The following is a 17,809-nucleotide window of genomic DNA, read 5'->3' on the forward strand; positions in this document are numbered from 1 at the left end:
ATTACTCAAGGATCAGTGACTTTAAGGGTAAGACTAAACTGCAGCTTGGCACATGCCTTCCAGCCCAGACAGACAGGCATAAGCTAGCATGCTAAAAAAGCAATGTGGACATTGTGGGATGACCAAATGAGTACAAGCCCACCCGACCTCTGGGATTCATACACAAGTGGCTAGCGATGCCACTGTCTGTGTCACAATGTCCTTAATTCTCTTTTTTAGCCTGAGCAGTGCTAGTGCATATCTCTTTATCTGGGCTGCCTGGTGTCATGGGTAGAGTGTGGAGGTCTGGCAGCTCTGATCTTGGAGTTGTGTGCTGGAGTTGGTTCCCAAAGAATTTTCTTTTGGAGCCCCATTTTTATAGTGAAACTAGAGCCCTGCTAGCTATACTTAACCAATTATTTTATTACAATTTTACTAACCAGTCTTAATATACTGTAACAAATATCAAACCAATTATATCCCACCTTAATAGACTTACACCTAGAAAATTAAGTATACGGCCAACAGAAACAATTAAAAAATCAGACAGATTATACAGTCAAACAACAGGGAAGTGGGGACTACAATGACAGATCAATAAAGGAATGATGATTTCACAACCCCAACAGAACGCTATCAAATTAAATGTTCTTTAACCATGTTAAAATCTTCGTATTTATCTGGATATTGGGTCACATGAAGGCAGGGTCTCCTTCATAAAAGCCTGATATTACTCTATTTTAATGGAATTCAGATGAAAAGTGAGATGAGGAAGTGACTTCCTTAGCTAATGGCTCCTGATCTTTCATTCTGATTGCAAACAAAGGCCATAAACGTTGAGACTTCCAATATGGCTACCGAAAAATGCCTGATATGTACACTTATACCTTGGATCACAGGAATAGATAATGCTAGTAATTAGAGGGAATTCTTAGAACTAAGATACTGGTTTGTTCAATTTTCAACAGCTGAAGATGCTCAACTATCAACTTCTAATGTGATCACAGAGCCTAGATTGGGACAGAACAGACTCAAAACACATTTTACATTTTATCCTCATTATTTCGTAACCAGTTCAAATGATCACATTATTCTATTGCTTATTTTTGACCTTCACTAAGCCCCCTTCTTTGCCATCATTTTGTTTTGTTTCTAATATAATATTCTGCCCTGGAAAAATGTTCTGAAAAATACGTTTGGCCCTTTGCCTTTCACTACCTCTGCTTTTAGTCTTTGCTGCCATTATTTTCACTTTCCGTAAATGAAGCATATTTCACATGATTTGATGTGTAAAAAGTTTTAATAACCATCTCATTAGTTAGGTATTCAAAACTTTGCTTTGCCACCTCTTACACTATAACACTACAGGCCCCTTCTGCAAGCTCTTAAGAGGTTATCAGTTCATCGCATAGCAATAAAACTTTAAGTATTGAAGTCATAAACACTACTGCGAAAAGTTTGTAAGAGACTAAGTGGGGCTAAGTAATTGAATTAGGAGACCTCCATCTCGACAACATGTGCATAGCCTTTAACATTTTTGACTTGGCTCAAGTCAAATTAAAACAATTGGTTTAAATCTTGTCTGCCGACTGTCCTGTGGTAGGGGGAATTTAGTTCCCCTCTGCATTGTTATCAGTCAGACTTCCTTTACAGGTAAGAACTATATTCTGGGGCAGCAGTTCTCCAACTGTGCGTTGTGACCCCAAAATAGGTCATAACACCATTTTAATGAGGCTGTCAGGGCCGGCTTAGACTTTTTGGGACCCAGGGTTGAAGCCTAAGCCCACTACTCAGGACCAAAGCCAAAGCCGGAGGGCTGTAGCCCTGGGCAACAGGGCTCAGTTTACTTGGGGCATTTGCACCGTCACTTGGGGTGGTGGGGCTAAGGCTTTATCTTGGGCCCTGCTGGCAGGGAAGCTCAGTTCTGGTGGGCTCTGTCTTCAGTTCCTCTTCCTGGGTCTGTGTAGTAATTTTTGCTGTCAGAATGGGATTGCGGTGCAGTGAAGTTTGAGAACATCTGCTTTGCAGCTTGAACCTCACAAATCCAGGATACTCTCACCCAGCAACACTGTGATCCGGCAAGACCATGAATGTTCCTGGATGAGAGAATCCCAGGGCAGGAGGGCCAGTAGCTGGGAGCCCGGTGTAACCCTACAAGTCTTCTGGCAGCGGGGCTGCAGCAAGCTAGGCAGTATGTGATTGGGACTATCTGCCACCCTGCATGGGTTCAGGACCACAGCAGCCCAAAAGGGGAAGCCTGGCCGGGCCACGTCAGTGGGGCAGTGGGGTTGCAGCAGTGGTAGTGGTAGTGGTGGTGGCAGCATGATTGGGGCTTCCTGCTGCCTGGCAGCAGGGCTGGGGCTGTGGCCGCAGCAGCCTGGGAGGGAAAGCCAGCCACAACAGCCTGGCAGAATCAGTGCAGCTATGGCCATGTGCCACCTGGCAGTGGGACTGGGGCTTTGGCAGCCCGATCAGGCGACATGTCTTTCAGCAGTGGGTCTGGAGCTGCCAGGCCGGCTGGCAGCAGAGCCAGGGTTGGGGTTGGCCCACAGACAGTCCAGTTGGGCTGAAGGAATCAGCAGAGGGGAGGGGCAGCAGGCTGTGGGGCTGGTGTCAGGGGATCTTCCATTGTATGAAAAATTCCCTCATCAGGGGATTGGTTAGGTCCTGAGGATGCTGTACAAGAGAGGTCCAACCTGTACAACAACAACTCCAGCTCCTTAACATAGTAGAGTATCAGATGAGTAAAACATCTACAGATGTATTAAATTATCTGCTGAGTATGTTAAAGATAACCTTGTATTTAATTATTCTGTGTATTCCAATTTGTTTTAATGCTATGTGCTAATCTTCCCCACCCATATATATTATTGTTATTGACAAGGTTGTTAGCACCTCCAATGATTAAGATTATCCAACACTTCCCATTATAAGACCCTGTTTTCTGTTTCTGATAACGTTGCTAACATTTAACCATTTTGGATGAAATTTTGCATGAAATTTTACCTCATGATGAATTTTTAAACGCCATTTCAATCAAAATGATCTAGCCCTGTCTGAGAACAAGGCCAGAGAGAATATATTGTTCTGTGCAGTTTAAAAATTCTGGTTACTCTTTCTTGGAAAAGCTATGACACTCCCATTCTTTGGAGCAGGTATTTGAAATTTGGCAGGGGCTGGCTTTTGTTTCAGGCAAAGGCTTTTGTTTATCCCCATGAAAATCCCCTCAAATTTGGGCATGTACTAAAGCCTTTGAAAACTTTAGTTCTCACACTATGAGTAGAGACTTCTTAGATCTAGATCTCAGCAGCTAAATTGTCTGATGAATCAGTCTTCTCTGAGCAGTATTTTCCCCATATTTTCAGCTCTGGACTGCTGTAGGTCATGTCTTGCCTGTGTCTGTCCACCACAATTGAGAGTAGGGAACCTGTGTCTCCACTTCTTTCAAGTGGAGGGCTAGCCAGTGTGGAGGAGGGAAGCAATCTGGTTTGATTGCTGAGGGGATAAGAACCAGACCTGCATTCCGTGTGTGGCCCATGTTTTATTTACTGCATACTATTCAAACCCTTCTCTGGAGACAGACTATAAAATGTGTGTGTGAGATCTTTAACCCCACTCCTGCATGAACATTACAAATAAGGTGTGATATGTTTATGGGGAAGCATATATAGCAAAGTTTATTTTTTTTAATTTGCAGGATCTGCCTTTTCCTCCCAGCCCATAGGCAAATTCTGGTCTCTGCTGCATCAATATAAATACAGAGCAAACACCGAAGTCAGTTGAATGAGACTGAAATTACACAGATGTAAATAAGCATAAATTTTGGACAACATATATCAAGGGAAGGAAGGATGAGCTTCATTGTGAGACCCTGAAAATAAGCAGAGCTAAATTCTATTCCATGGGGTCTGCAGATTAATCCTGTCACATTGGGCAGGTCACTTAATCTCCCTGTTTTCTGTAAAAAAAAAAAGAGGGGGGGTTACCCTATCTCACAGAGATTCATTCATGGTTGTGATTTGTACTCAAGTACTGCACTGATAAGAGCTATAGAACCATAGGAGTATTGGGCTGGAAGGGACTTCAAGAGGTCTTGTCATCCACATGCTGCCTCCTCTCTCCCCCGTGCATAGGAAGGATTAAGTATACCTAGACTATCCACATAAGGGCTTAGATGAGGGAAGCAGAGAGATTCCCATGGCTCAGAGGAAGTGGGGTTTTCAATTACCTTAATGCTGAGTTTCTCTTTTTCTTTTAAAAATAGGATGAATGTGCGAATTATATCCGTGTCCTCCACCGGTACAACAGAACACACCTCCTGGCTTGTGGTACAGGAGCTTTTGATCCCCTCTGCACTTTTATCAGAGTCGGACATCAGTCAGAGGTAAGAAATATATACTAGAGGAAGGACTACTGTTCTCTGTAGCAACCTCCTCTTCTGGTTATGTATAAGTATACATATTAAAGCACAGTGGCACATTAAGGTTGTTCAAATGGAGGGATAGCAGGTCACATAGCAGTTTGTGCAAGAGAACTGATGTCCCCTGTACCATGCCTCACTCAAAGACCACTCACGATTGCAGTTCTGGCACTTTCAAAAATGCAAGAACTGGTCTCTAATAATGGCTCTGTAGATATCCCACCCCTTATTGAAGAAGTCCTGCAGAATTCTAAGTCTTATAGAATTTTATCGGAGTTATAACCTTGCTATAGGTTTCTTTTTTAAATCATCCAACTGAATTAGAGAATGATCTTTCTATAGGGTAGCTTAAAAAAAACAGGTAAAAAATTCTGTGTTGTATCTGATCAGGCTTGCAAGAATTATTATCAAATCATATTGATTTCTATAGAACCCTGTTAAATTGTATAGGATCCTTCCATAAAAGTGAGTGCTGGGACTGAGACTTAACAGGTTACAGAGGGGAGCACACATTGATTTCTGTGGGACTGCTCATATAAGTCAAGTGAGCAGGATTTGGTCACCAGATGTCACTGTTATTAAGCAGTTACCAAGCAGTTATTAAGCAGTTATAAAAGAACCATTTCATTAAGTAATTGTGGCCAAATGCCTCAGTGACTAAGTGTCTTACTGATGTCAAAAATGAGCAATGGATTGTTGAGACATTTCCAGCCTTATATAATGATGTAAATAGTTAGCCTAACTGAAAACATATTTTGGAAAATTACTCATAAAATTGGACATAACTGTCATCTTGGAATTTGTTTTTAGCTGAATTATGTAGCACTTTTGAGATAAAGGTGTATCAAAGTTTGCATCCTAACTCCTTTCTCCCCAGGCATTTATAAACTGAATAATAATAGGCTTTTTGATGTGATGGGAAATGCAAGCTCTAATCCCAAGATTGATATAATTTTTTTGTTTCTTTGATCAAACACAGCTGGAGCACTTAAGCATCTTAATTCCTTTTGTAAGATTTCATCTTTCGGCGGACTGCTGTGGTTGTATTCTATGCTTGTTTCCAGCCCTTGCTACCACACTGAAGGAAGTAGCATTGATTCTGATCTCTGTTACGCTAGTGTATCTACAAGGAGTTCAGTGGAGCTACTCACTGTTTACACAGGTGCGAGTGGGAGCATAGTCAGGCCTAGTGGGATGACAGAGTATGTCAGTCAATGCAGAGTTCGCTCTTACGTCTATAATGTCAACATAATTCTCATGCAAGAACAAGAGTTCCTTGCAGTCTGCATGAATCTAGAACCCTGCAATTTTGAGTGGTTTAACTCAGAGTTAAAGTGAGTTTAAGGAGTTTACCAGGATAGATAACAATCCATTTTATGTAGTATTTAGCAGCTGAACTGAGAGCAGATTGACCTCAATGGGCTTTGAATTTGTAACCTGCATCTACATGTGACCAGGGTCCCTTTTTGACTGAATGTTCTGGTTTAAAACCTGGAAACCGTTGCTCCAGCTCCCCCTTGCTGCTGTGAAAAGCTTGCCCAGTACATGCAAGCTCCATGAGGGGGCTCAGAAGTGGAGTGCAGAAGCGATGGGAGGGATGCTAGGTCTCAGTGGTATTTACCTCAGGTGGTTCCTAGAAGTAGCAGATAAGTCCTTGTATATCCTATGGGGAAAGGTGAGCAGGAGGTTCTGTGCACTGCCCTCATCACAGGCATCACCCCTGCATGTCAATTTGGCCACAGTTCCCAGCCAATGGAAGCAGGGGAGCTGGTGCTCAGGGTGGGGGCAACACATGGAGCTTCCTGGCCACGATTGCACTTAGGAGCCACAGGGATTTACCTGGTGCTTTAAATGGAGCCAGCCTTAGCCCTGCTGCACACCTGACCAGACTTTTAATGACCGAGACAGAAATTTTGATCAGAGCCACCAGGGTTCCTTTTTGATTGAATGTTCTGGTTTAAAACTAGATACCTGGAAACTGTTGCTCCAGCTCCCCCTTGCTGCTGTGCAAAGCTTGCCCAGTACATGGAGCAAAGCTGCCAGGTGGAAGATGGCTCCCAGCTGCCGCAATGCTGGGGGTCATTCCCTCCCCTAGCCATGCTGAACTGGGAGCTCTGTGACTCACCCTCCTTTCAGGGCAACTACTCTATTCTCTCTCTCTTGCTCCTGGACTCTCCTTTCCTCCCTGGGGCTGCATATGTGAGGCGGTGTGAATACCTGAAGAACTCTGATTAGAGAGCTGGTAGACAATTCCCCTGTGCTTCTGGCTGCCAGTTCTGCTGGGACTGGAGAAAGAGTTTCATGGGCTGCTGGAGAGCGAATGGGGCTGCTACAAGGACCATAAATGACTGTGAGTCTGAACTCCAGGCTCAGGAGCAGGAACAATCTGAACACATGGCCCCTTTAAGCTGGCCCTTGACAACTGGCCAGATCCCATAGGTATGAAGGGCCCTTAACAATGACTGAGGGACTGATGCTGGTACCCTTTGTTGTTGATCAAGGTGACTGATGCTGATCAAGTTGAATGTTTGTTACTGATAACAATGTTGGAGGAATTTCTAGCTGAATTACTGCCTTCTCAGAGGCTATTATAGGAGTCTCTACTCCAAGGCTAGGGTGGGAGTTTGGAACATTCTACCAGAAAAGGAAGTCCTCAAAATACTTGAAATGGTCAAATTTAATTTAGCATCTTTATTGCATATACTGAGCCACAGAAATCAAACTTAGCTATTAATATTCTTTTACCCAGCAGGGAGAGAAAAGCTGAGAAATGAAGTTACAAGTGCTTTAAAAAAAATCCAAGTGCTGTCCAATCATTTCAGGATGTTTGCCAAAATGACTCAAGATCTGCTATAAACAATCAATTAGTGTTTATATTTTAAAATTGTAACCATAATTCCAAAAAAAAAATACTGAATGTTTTCTGGGGTTGGATTTAAATAAACTGAAAAGGCGCTGCTGTTTCCTAATGTCACTATTGGGTGGATTGGGGTTCACTTCACTGCCCTTCTTCTAGTACCTAAGAACAGCTTCCATAGCAAAGCATATGAAGACCTAGAATTCAGCCAGTGTGGATTGCACATGGTCAACTTCGCCACACTCAAGTCTAAAAAGAAAAAAAAGTCATTAACTTAGTTCTTAAATTACAACTTCATAAAATCTTATGATAAATAACAAATTTCTATAACATAACATGCCTAACTGCATGAATGATAAACCATCTTGTTAGTCTTTAAAGTGCTACATTGTCCTGCATTTTGCTTTAACTGCATGAGGGCAGAGGCTGTACAAAAGGCCATGTAGTTGTGAGGCTTGAGAGAAGTTGAGCCACAGAAGCAGGAAGCAGGTTGTTTCCCCCCTAACTCTGAAGCATTTTGCATCAGGGTTTTTAAATCTGTATACTTAATGAGTGTTGGTTACTAATTAGTTAGCTGACTAGCTAATTACGAGTGTTCTCACTGGAGGAGGCGGATGAAGGCTGTATGGATTCCAGCAGAAGATTTCTACCAGCCAGAGGAGGAAAGATGTAATGCTTTGGACTCAGCAGATTGATCAACAAAATCTATACAAAGACTGTAAATGAGACTCAACCTAAGTTTTTAGAACTCTTCAGTTGGAACTGGAAAGAAAGAAGGAAATTAAATAGGTAAACTAAGTAGGTTAGTTCCCACAGAAGCAACAGTGAGGTTGTGGAGTACTAACAACAATGAAATAGACAAAATGCATTCCTATCTCCCACCTTTATCCCTCCCCAGCTTCTCTATACAATTGAATCCCCAGAGTTATAAATGCCTTGGGAATGGAAGTTGTTCATAACTCTGAGATGTTTGAAACCCTGAACGAAACATTGTGGTTGTTCTTTCAAAAGTTTACAACTTAACATTGTGTTAATAATCTTTGAAATGTTACAATTTAGCTTAACAATTATGTTTCCCTTCTATTTTTAGTAGTTTATGTTTAACAAGTACTGTATTATATTTGCTTTTTGTTTTTGTGTTGTTTCTGTTGCTTCCTGATTGTGTAATTCTGGTTCCAAATGAGGTGTACAATTGGCTGGTCATTTCTTTACTCTGAGGTTCTATTATAGATCACTTAAAAAGCTGTCTTGCTGTTAGGCAAGTGGGTTATACTAGAAAATTGAAATTAGCCTTTCTAATTGTTTTAAACAAAAATTGAGGGATATATTTACATTGGTGTAAGAAATATTATGCCTATTCCAGATATTTTTCACAAAATGTTACTCTTGTTTTGAAAGTTTGTTTTTAGTTAGAAATGTGACTACAAAAATAACATCCATATTTATTCTCTCTCAATTACTCAATATCACATTTTCTGTTTACCAGGCAGAAACAGATTATTTTTTTCTAACACCTTACTTTGCAGTCTCAATTTAGGAACTGCAACATCAAGCTGTTTTTCTGTGTCATACATTAGCACAAATTATTAAGATTTTTTTCAGTCAAAATTTAGCTGGTGGTTTTGTTCATGATGACTGAGGCAGTGAGAATTCACCACACATTAACTCAATGGTGGGAACAAAAGCAAAATGTGGGGGTGTTTTTGTTTAATCTTTAAGCAGTTGGCTCATATAAATCTAAAGAGCAGAACTAGAGCCAACCCTATAAAATGTATTCCCAGAAATTGATGGGACTACTCACCTGCATAAGATTTTGTTGAATCAAGTCTGTGTTAAGAAGGCATTACTTTGACATAGTCAGTGTTCTGACAAGAAACACAAAACAAGGAACTATTTTCAAGGACAATGATACCTGAAGACAATGATAGTTACGGGTTCTAAACACCTTAGGAGTTAAGGCCCTAAAAGAGTATGAACGCTGCTATATGAATTACAGTCATTTGTCTTCTAACACAGAACAAGATGTCATTGGAAAGTGGAAAATGTCATTCTAAAGCCATTCCTGTGTCTACATGGGCAAGATTTTGCACAAAAGCAGCTGCTTTTGCGCAAAATCTTGCCGCCTGCCTACACTGGCCGTGAGTATTTGCACAAGAACACTGATGTTCTACTGTATGAAATCAGTGCTTCTTGTGCAAATACTCTGACGCTCCCGCTCAGGGATAAGTCCTCTTGCGCAAGTGTTCTTGCGCAAGAGGCCAGTGTAGACAGGCAACATCAATCTCTTGTGCAAGAAAGCCCAATGGCTAAAATGTCCATCAGAGCTTTCTTGCACAAGAGTGCGTCTACACTGGCACGAATGCTTTTGCGCAAAAGCAAATCTTTTGCGCAAAGGCACATGCCTATATAGACGCTCTCTTGTGCAAATACTATTAACAGAAAAACTCTTCCGTTAAAAGTATTTGCGCAAAATCATGCCAGTGTAGATGCAGCCATTGTGTATACCTCTTACTTACTCATTTCTTCTCTTACAAGCCTTTTCCCACTCCTTCCACATAGCACTTCCCGCTACAAATGCAAAGAACCAGTGACCATCTCCTTAGAAGCTCTGTTTAGGAAAAAAAAAAAGCAATCAGCTGATAAATCAGCTTGGTTAGCTTAAACACAAAAGGGAAGCTTACAAGAAGTGGAAACTTGGACCAATGACCAGAAAGGAGTATAAATATATTGCTTGAGAATGCAGGGGAGTAATCAGGAAGGGTAAAGTGCAATTGGAATTGCAGCTAGCAAGGGACATGAAGGGTAACAAGAAAGGTTTCTTTAGGCATGTTAGCAAGAAGAGGACAATCAGGGAGCATGTGGGGCCCTTACTGGATGAGGGAGGTAACCTAGTGGCAGACGTGGGAAAAGCTGAAGTACTCAATGCTTTTTTTGCCTCTGTCTTCACAGAGAAGGTCAGCTTCCAGACTACTGCACTAGACAATGCAGTATGGGAAGGAGGTGGGCAGACCTCAGTGGGGAAAGAACAGGTTAAGACCTATTTCGAAAAGCTAGACATACACAAATCCATGGGTCCAGATTTAATGCATCTGAAGGTAATGAGGGAGTTGGCAGATATCATTGCAGAGCCTTTGGCCCTTATCTCTGAAAACTCACAGAGATCAAGAGAGGTTCCAGATGACTGGAAAAAGGCAAATGTAGTGCCCATCTTTAAAAAAGGGAAGAAGGACAATCCAGATACTATAGACTGGTCAGCCACACTTCAGTCCCTGGAAAAATCATGGTGGGGATTCTCAAGGAATCAATTTTGAAGCACTTGGAAGAGGGGAAAGTGATCAGTAATAGTCAACATGGATTCATGAAGGGCAAGTTATGCCTGCCCTACCTGTTTAGCTTCTACGATGAGATAACTGGCTCTGTGAACATGGGGAAATCGGTGGATGTTTTATACCTTGATATTAGAAAAGCTTTTGATATGGTCTCTCATAATATTCTTGCCATCAAGTTAAGGAAGCCCCAGGAATAAGGTGGGGACTAAATTGTGGCTCTGAACATCACAGTTTGGACCCAGCATACCGATTTCCTCTTTGGAGTTGTGTTCTGCATCAGTCTGGTACCTGGAAAAGCTTTATTTCCTCCTCCACATCTACTTACCTGTGTTGGAGAAAGAATAGCAGACCTGGCAAATGATCTCCCCATTGCATAGGGTCTGGCAAAGCAAATAGCAGGGAGGCTTGGTGACTTTGTTCACCTTTCAGCTGGCTCAGACCTAGGCTCTTGATTAAGCCAACTGGCTGAATTGTTTTCTCTGTATTTTTCATTTGTTTGTTTTGTTATTAAGTAAACTTGTATGAAACCAGGATCTTTGTTTCTTGAAAACAATTATATATTAATTCTGTTTATTTCCTACTGTTGTGTCTTCCACACACATGCCCTCAACCACCTGTCACATCACTACAGCAGAATAAGCTATAGTCAATTGCACTCCCCAAACTCAACTTCTCAACATCATTTGCATAAAGCTTAAGCTACGTGTAGGGATTTGAAAAATTCTTTTGTTCATGAATATTTGCACACTCTTTGAGGGCAAAAATTACATAGACATTCAACAGGAATTTCTGATCTATTACAGCATTTAATACAATGATTATAAGCAACTGAAGCATCCAAGAACAATAAACCAGTTGGATACATTTTGGAATGTAACATTGAACTGAAACTGTATCATCTCCCTTTGCACTGAGTAATTACAGAGAATGTTGGTCATAACATCATTTTTCAAAGCTCCATTTAAATTGCATTCAGTAAAGGATTCAGCATTTCTTTATAATAGGCAGTTATGGTCAGTGATTGTTGTTATACTGCCTGTAGACACTTTACCTCTGCTATCTATTTTTCCTGCTCAGATGCAGAGGCTATTAGGAGACATACTACAATTAGAACCGAAACAGCTTTCTTCCTGGGGAGCTAAGATAAAACCCTTTATTAATTGCCCTTGTAAGCAAGACTGTATTGTACTGTGCTACTCTTCATAGCTGAACAAGGAAAAGGGAGGTAGATAGCAATAAATGACAACAAGGACTGAGGGTATGTCTACACAGCAAAGTTATTTCGAAATAATAGCCCTTGTTTCGAAATAACTTTACTAGTGTCTACACAGCCAAAAAGCTATTTCAAAATTAATTCAAAATAGTGGAGTGCTTATTTCAAATTTGGTAAACCTCATTCCACGAGGAATAGCACCAAATTTGAAATAGCTATTTCAAAATTAGTGCTGTCTAGACACACATGTCAAAATGGGGGCCTCCAGCCTTCTCAGGGTGCTCTGGTGGACACTTCAGCCTCAGCCAAAAACACTCCACTCCCTCCCCATCTCCCTTAAAGGGGTTGATTCTGGCCATAGTGCCTGTGCCAGCTCCAAGCCTGCCAGCCCATAGCCAGCAGTCACTGCCCCTGACCCAGTGGCCCCAAAACATGAGCCAGCAAGCCACTGGCAGTCAGCCCTTCACTGCTCCCCAGGAGCAGTCTGCCAGCCCCCAGGAGCCTGCCAGGGCCCGGAGAAGGCAGGCACCTTCCTGGTCCATGGTGGAGATCATGGACCTTATTCAGGTTTGGGGGGGATGCCCCCAACATCCATGATCTCCGCACTAGATGGAGGAATGCAGCCGTCTATGGAAGGATAGCTTCCAGCCTGGCCACCAAAGGCCACATGTGAACCCAGGAGCAGGTCTGCATGAAAATCAAGATGGTCCGGTGAGACCCCCCAATCCTGAGCTCTGAGCTTCCCCTTCCCCTTCTTGCCCTTGCTTCCCCCTTCCAGCTCCCTCCTCCCAGGTTTCCCCCTCCGACTTCTCTTCTCCCTTCTCCCCAGTATCACCAGAGTTTCATCCCTTCCCCCCCCCCCCCATACAGTTTTGTTAACTAAAGAGTTTGTGTTCATGAAAATACATGTATTTTATTTGACATCAGAAAGGGGGGTTAGGGAAGGGTAAGTGGAAGGATGTGAGGGAAGAATGAGGCACAAGCCCCCAGTGGGGCAGACCAGGGAGTCTCTTAGTGCTCCTCAGGGTGGAAGCTCTCCCACAGGGCCTCCTGGATACTGACAGCCCCCCGATGGACCTCCCGGATGGCAGCCTGCAGAAAGTGCAGCCAGGCTCACAGCAACATGTCCACAAGAAGCACCAGAGTGCCCAGGGGCAGCTCTGGCTCCATGTTGCAGAGTGCTGTGATGTCCTGAGTGAGGGCAACCAGAGCACACAGAGACAAAATGCTTTGCTGTCCCTCATCGAAGTAGGCAAGCAAGCAAGGAAAGCTGAGAACTGGCTGTCTGGGATAGGGGGAGGTCTCCTTTAAGCACAGGCATCAGATAGCCTCAGGCAGCAGCCACACAAAGTCCTGACCTGATGCTCTGCCGGACCTGGTTCCGGCCAGCCTTAAATGCGATTTAGCATCCACTCAGTGTGGACACGCGATTTCGAAATAGCAAAATGCTATTTTGAAATGCATTTTGTGTGTGGATGTGTTATTTCAAAATATCTTATTTTGAATTAACGATTTTGAAATAAGATATTTTGAAATAACACTCTAGTGTAGATAAACCCTCAGTTAATGTGTCACTAGACTACACCACATTTACATGATGTCAGATTTTTTTCCAAAAATGTTTTGGCCCTTGAATTCTTAAATAAATATCTAGTTATGGGGGGAAAGAACATTCTATAAAGTTGCCGATACTTTGCTTTAAATATGTTGACATTTTAATTTTTTAAAAAAAATTGTGGTTTGAGACACATCTGATAAAAAACTCCTCAAGGGAGATTAGGATCTAGCAGAACTCATGTATCTCATTTGGTTGGAAGCATATGATAATTTATTGTGTTATTGGTGGCATCAGAGAGAATAAGAACAAATAGTGATGAAGCAGAATTATTCATGTCTGGATAATGCGGGGACAGGCGGATGATATAATGATAGATTAGATTGTTCATAAAGCATTATATGGAATTATCAGTAGAAAGTGTGCTCAGGGCCAGCACAGGAACCCTGCATGACTTTTGACCCCAGTTAAATTCTCAGCACCATATCCTCAATAGTCTCATCAAAGTCAATGGTGTTGTGACAATTTACACCAGCCAAGCTTTTGACCGTCAGAATAAGATCTAAATGAATACACATGCTGCTCTGATACCTCACTACTGACAGTACCCATGGCAAGAAGGCCTTGGCTTTTGATACAAACTTCACAATTCTGTATTGAAATGATGCAGATTGGAGCCTCATCCCTTGATAATATGTACAGGAGAGAAGCTTCAGACACAGATCTCATATCACAATCACAGTTCACCCAAAGCTCTCCGAGGGTATGTCTACACTGCATCCCTAGTTCGACCTAGGGATGCAAATGGAGACAATCGAAGTAGTTAATGAAGCGGGGATTTAAATATCCCGCGCTCTATTAACATGATCTCGCCGGCACGCTAGTTCAAATCACAGCGGATTCGAACCAGGAAGTGCGTGCCGGGATGCGTTAGTTCGGACTAAAGCCCTTAGTCCGAACTAATGTTACTCCTCAAAAAATGAGGTACATTATTTGTACCAAAACCTCCTGATTTTATTCAGGGCAAATTTGTGTCTTTCCTACTTCATCTTATACTGATAAAAATTAGCAAAATTCTGCCTCTGCAGCAAAATTCTGAATGTTTACCCAAAGATAAATTCATAATTTTCCCAATAAAAATCAGCTGCATTCTGTGGAGCTTTGAATTCAGAAGCAATTTTCCATATACAAAAATATCAGTAATTGAATTGTCCAACTTGAAAAACTGTAAATGGGTCTTCTTTTCAGAGGATGTCTTTTCATCACTTTCTGATAATTGAGACCCTTTAAGTTTCTCAGTCTGGACATCCAAAACTTTAGGCACTATAGAAAATCTTGGTAATAACTTATAATAAATCATAGAATCATAGAATCATAGAATAATAGGACTGGAAGGGACCTCAAGAGGTCATCGAGTCCAGCCCCCCACCCTCAAGGCAGGACCAAGCTCCACCTACACCATCCCTGACAGATGTCTATCTAACCTGTTCTTAAATATCTCCAGAGAGGGAGATTCCACCATCTCCCTTGGCAATTTATTCCAATATTTGACCACCCTGACAGTTAGGAATTTTTTCCTAATGTCCAATCTAAACCTCCCCTGCTGCACTTTAAGCCCATTACTCCTTGTCCTGTCCTCAGAAACCAAGAGGAACAAATTTTCTCCTTCCTCCTTGTGACACCCTTTTAGATATTTGAAAACCGCTATCATGTCCCCCCTTAATCTTCTTATAAAAGTATAAAAAGTAATAATTGCAAGATGCTTTGGATGCTTAGGAGGAAATCTGTGGTGATGTAATCATCTGTTCTAATGTTTCTTTCTTTAAAGTTTTGACAATTTTATAAAAATAGTACACCATGATACTGCTATGTTGGTTTTAATACAAAGTAATTATCTTCAAACACATAGAAACATATTAGTTAATAGACACCATTTATTCGATTTTGCCTCTAGCTTGGGTTATACCATCAAAGTCAAACCAACTGCATTTATTTCTAAATCAAATTAATTATAAATTCAATAACCAGCCATATTCCCAACTCAAAGATGAAATGCATAATAGATGAATGTAGTGATCTAATGATAATACTGGTTTAATTGACAGTGCTTTATAATTTCAGGCTCCTTAGTAAAGCTGGTACCAGCAATTACCTTTCCAAAAACATAGAATTACATTCATTAATAGGAACATACAGCCCTGGGTATGTCTAGACTACAGGTATTTTTTTTTAAGTGGACTTTTTTTGAAAAAGCTTCCCCTGTGTCTAGACTGCTGCCATGTTCTTTCAAAATTAAATCAAAAGAATGCGGCAGTTTTTTTAACCGTGGTAAACCTCATTTTATGAGGAAGAACGCCTTTTTTTGAAAGAGCACTTACAAAAAAAAGGCACGCTTGAATGCAAACAGGGCTTTTTCGAAAGAGAGCATCCAGACTGTCTGGGTGCTCTCTTTTGAAAAAGTGGTTTGCTTTTTCAAAAGAAGTGGTTGCAGTCTAGACACTCTTTTCGAAAAAGGCTTTTTCGAAAGATTCTTTCGAAAAAGCCTCTTTCAACAGAGCCTTGTAGTCTAGACATAGCCTCTTTCCCCCATCTTTAGAATACTTTATTCCTTTGGCTCTGATGCATGTTGGTTTTCCCAAATATAAACATTTAGGCAAATTGCCTTAAAAATATCCTCTTGGATTAGTAAAAGAAAAGATGGAATACTAAATCACTGATTTAGCTATCCCTTTCAAGAGATACAATAGATAAAATGATGTCTACAAAGGAAGATGCTACTAGCTGTCTTCCAACAAATATTCCACAAAATAAGAAAGATGATTATTTCTGACTTTGTTAAATGCTTCTGAATGCCAAAAGGGCCACACAAATCAAATAAGCAGCTACACTGCTTCTTTTGGTGCAAAAACCCCTTGCACAAAAAGAATAGTCAGAAAATATGCTAATGATGTCATGACTCATACTAATGAGTCCCTCATTAGCATATTTTCTGCCACAAAAACTTGCAGTGTGAACAAGCCTGCAGCTATGTCTACGCTACAGGGTTTTTGAGCAAAAACCCATGGAGCACCCACACCTCAAGTGCGTTTTTGCACAAGAAAATTTACAGTAAAACTGCAGAACAGAGGGCTTTTTGCAGTATCAGTATCCCTCTTTCTAGGAGGAATAACTCCTGTTTGTGCAAGAGTTCTTGCACAAAAAGGTGTGTGTGGACACTCAACTGGGGTTTCTTGTGCAAAAAGAACCTATCAGGAAAAGCACAGGTGCTCTGATGGCCATTCTGTGAATGGCAATCAGAACTTTCTTGCGCAAGAGTGTCAATGAAGCATGCATGCACTTTTTTGCAAGACATTTTTGTGGAAGATTTCTTCCACAAAAAGCTTCTTGCGCAAAAACCCTGCAGTGTAGACAAAGCCTGAGTAAACAGAAAACCTCAATTTTAAATGCCTCCTATAAAAGAGACCCCCATACAGTAAGCTATGGAACTTCAGATATCAACCTCAGAGGACTGAAAGGCTAAGTCCTTCCTTCCAGGATATGAACTGTGGTTCTAGTGAGTTTACTTTTAGGTACTTCAGATCTGATGCATAGATTACTAAGCTATTAGCCTCAAGGGACTCTCCCTGTCAGAATTATAGAGAAGAAAGAACAATTCCAAAGCATGAATCTTCTGGGCTTGTTGGAAGGAATGAGCATTACAAATGTGGAAAGACTTAGCAGTGGGTCAGTGAAGTCATGCAGAAGTCTGTCGGAATTTGGTTTTGCCCACTTGTTGCTCTATATTTCACCTGATGTTTTCATTGGATTACTTCCTGTGCCCCTTTCTTTTTTCCTTTTTTTCAACATTTTCTCCTAAGTAGAGCATGAACACAGTACCGTTCAACCATGTACTCTGTTTTTGAGCCAACATAGTTAGCATGGTTTCAGAATTAACCCAAAAGACTTCACCTACTCCCTCATGAATGAACTGAATTGATGAGGGAGCTGTGAAAACAGATTTAAACATATCTGTTTTAATGTTAAATGGATTGTGTTTGCATTCCTGATCAGTAGTTCACATTATTGTCATCATCCTTCAACCTGATCTGTTTGTTGGTTTTTTAAAAGTATAGAAGTGTATAAATATTTATTTTTATTACTCAGATATCATTTTGGCATATCATTTTTCAATCTAAACAAACATAGCTCTGCTCAGTTATTTCTTCTGCATACCTTTTTCCTATTACTTCATCTCCACTATCAATATGCAGGGATTAAGGAGCTAAAACATCTGGTTTCACTGATCAAACAGAAGTGGGTGGTGGTCAGCCCTTCACTAGATAGAATGTGTGACAAATTCTTACCCTGGAAATATTTGCTCAGAGATATCACATCCCTCATTGCCTGGATAACTAGCCAGCCAGTCACAGAGCCTCACTTAAGCCTCTGTTTATTAAGCAAATTCAGTTATGGAATC

At 41.2% G+C, this 17,809-nt stretch overlaps 1 protein-coding gene across 1 annotated transcript in view; it reads left to right on the forward strand.

Annotated features, from left to right (window-relative positions):
- SEMA3E (semaphorin 3E) overlaps positions 1-17,809 on the forward strand; it is a 328,199-nt gene that overhangs the window by 227,122 nt on the left and 83,268 nt on the right. The window contains exon 5 of the mRNA XM_025181682.2: positions 4,244-4,363. Coding sequence (XP_025037467.2) covers positions 4,244-4,363 — 120 coding nt within the window. The remainder of the gene's footprint in view (positions 1-4,243; positions 4,364-17,809) is intronic.

Source organism: Pelodiscus sinensis, chromosome 1 (genome assembly GCF_049634645.1).
Source record: "Pelodiscus sinensis isolate JC-2024 chromosome 1, ASM4963464v1, whole genome shotgun sequence".
Taxonomy (NCBI): domain Eukaryota; kingdom Metazoa; phylum Chordata; order Testudines; family Trionychidae; genus Pelodiscus; species Pelodiscus sinensis.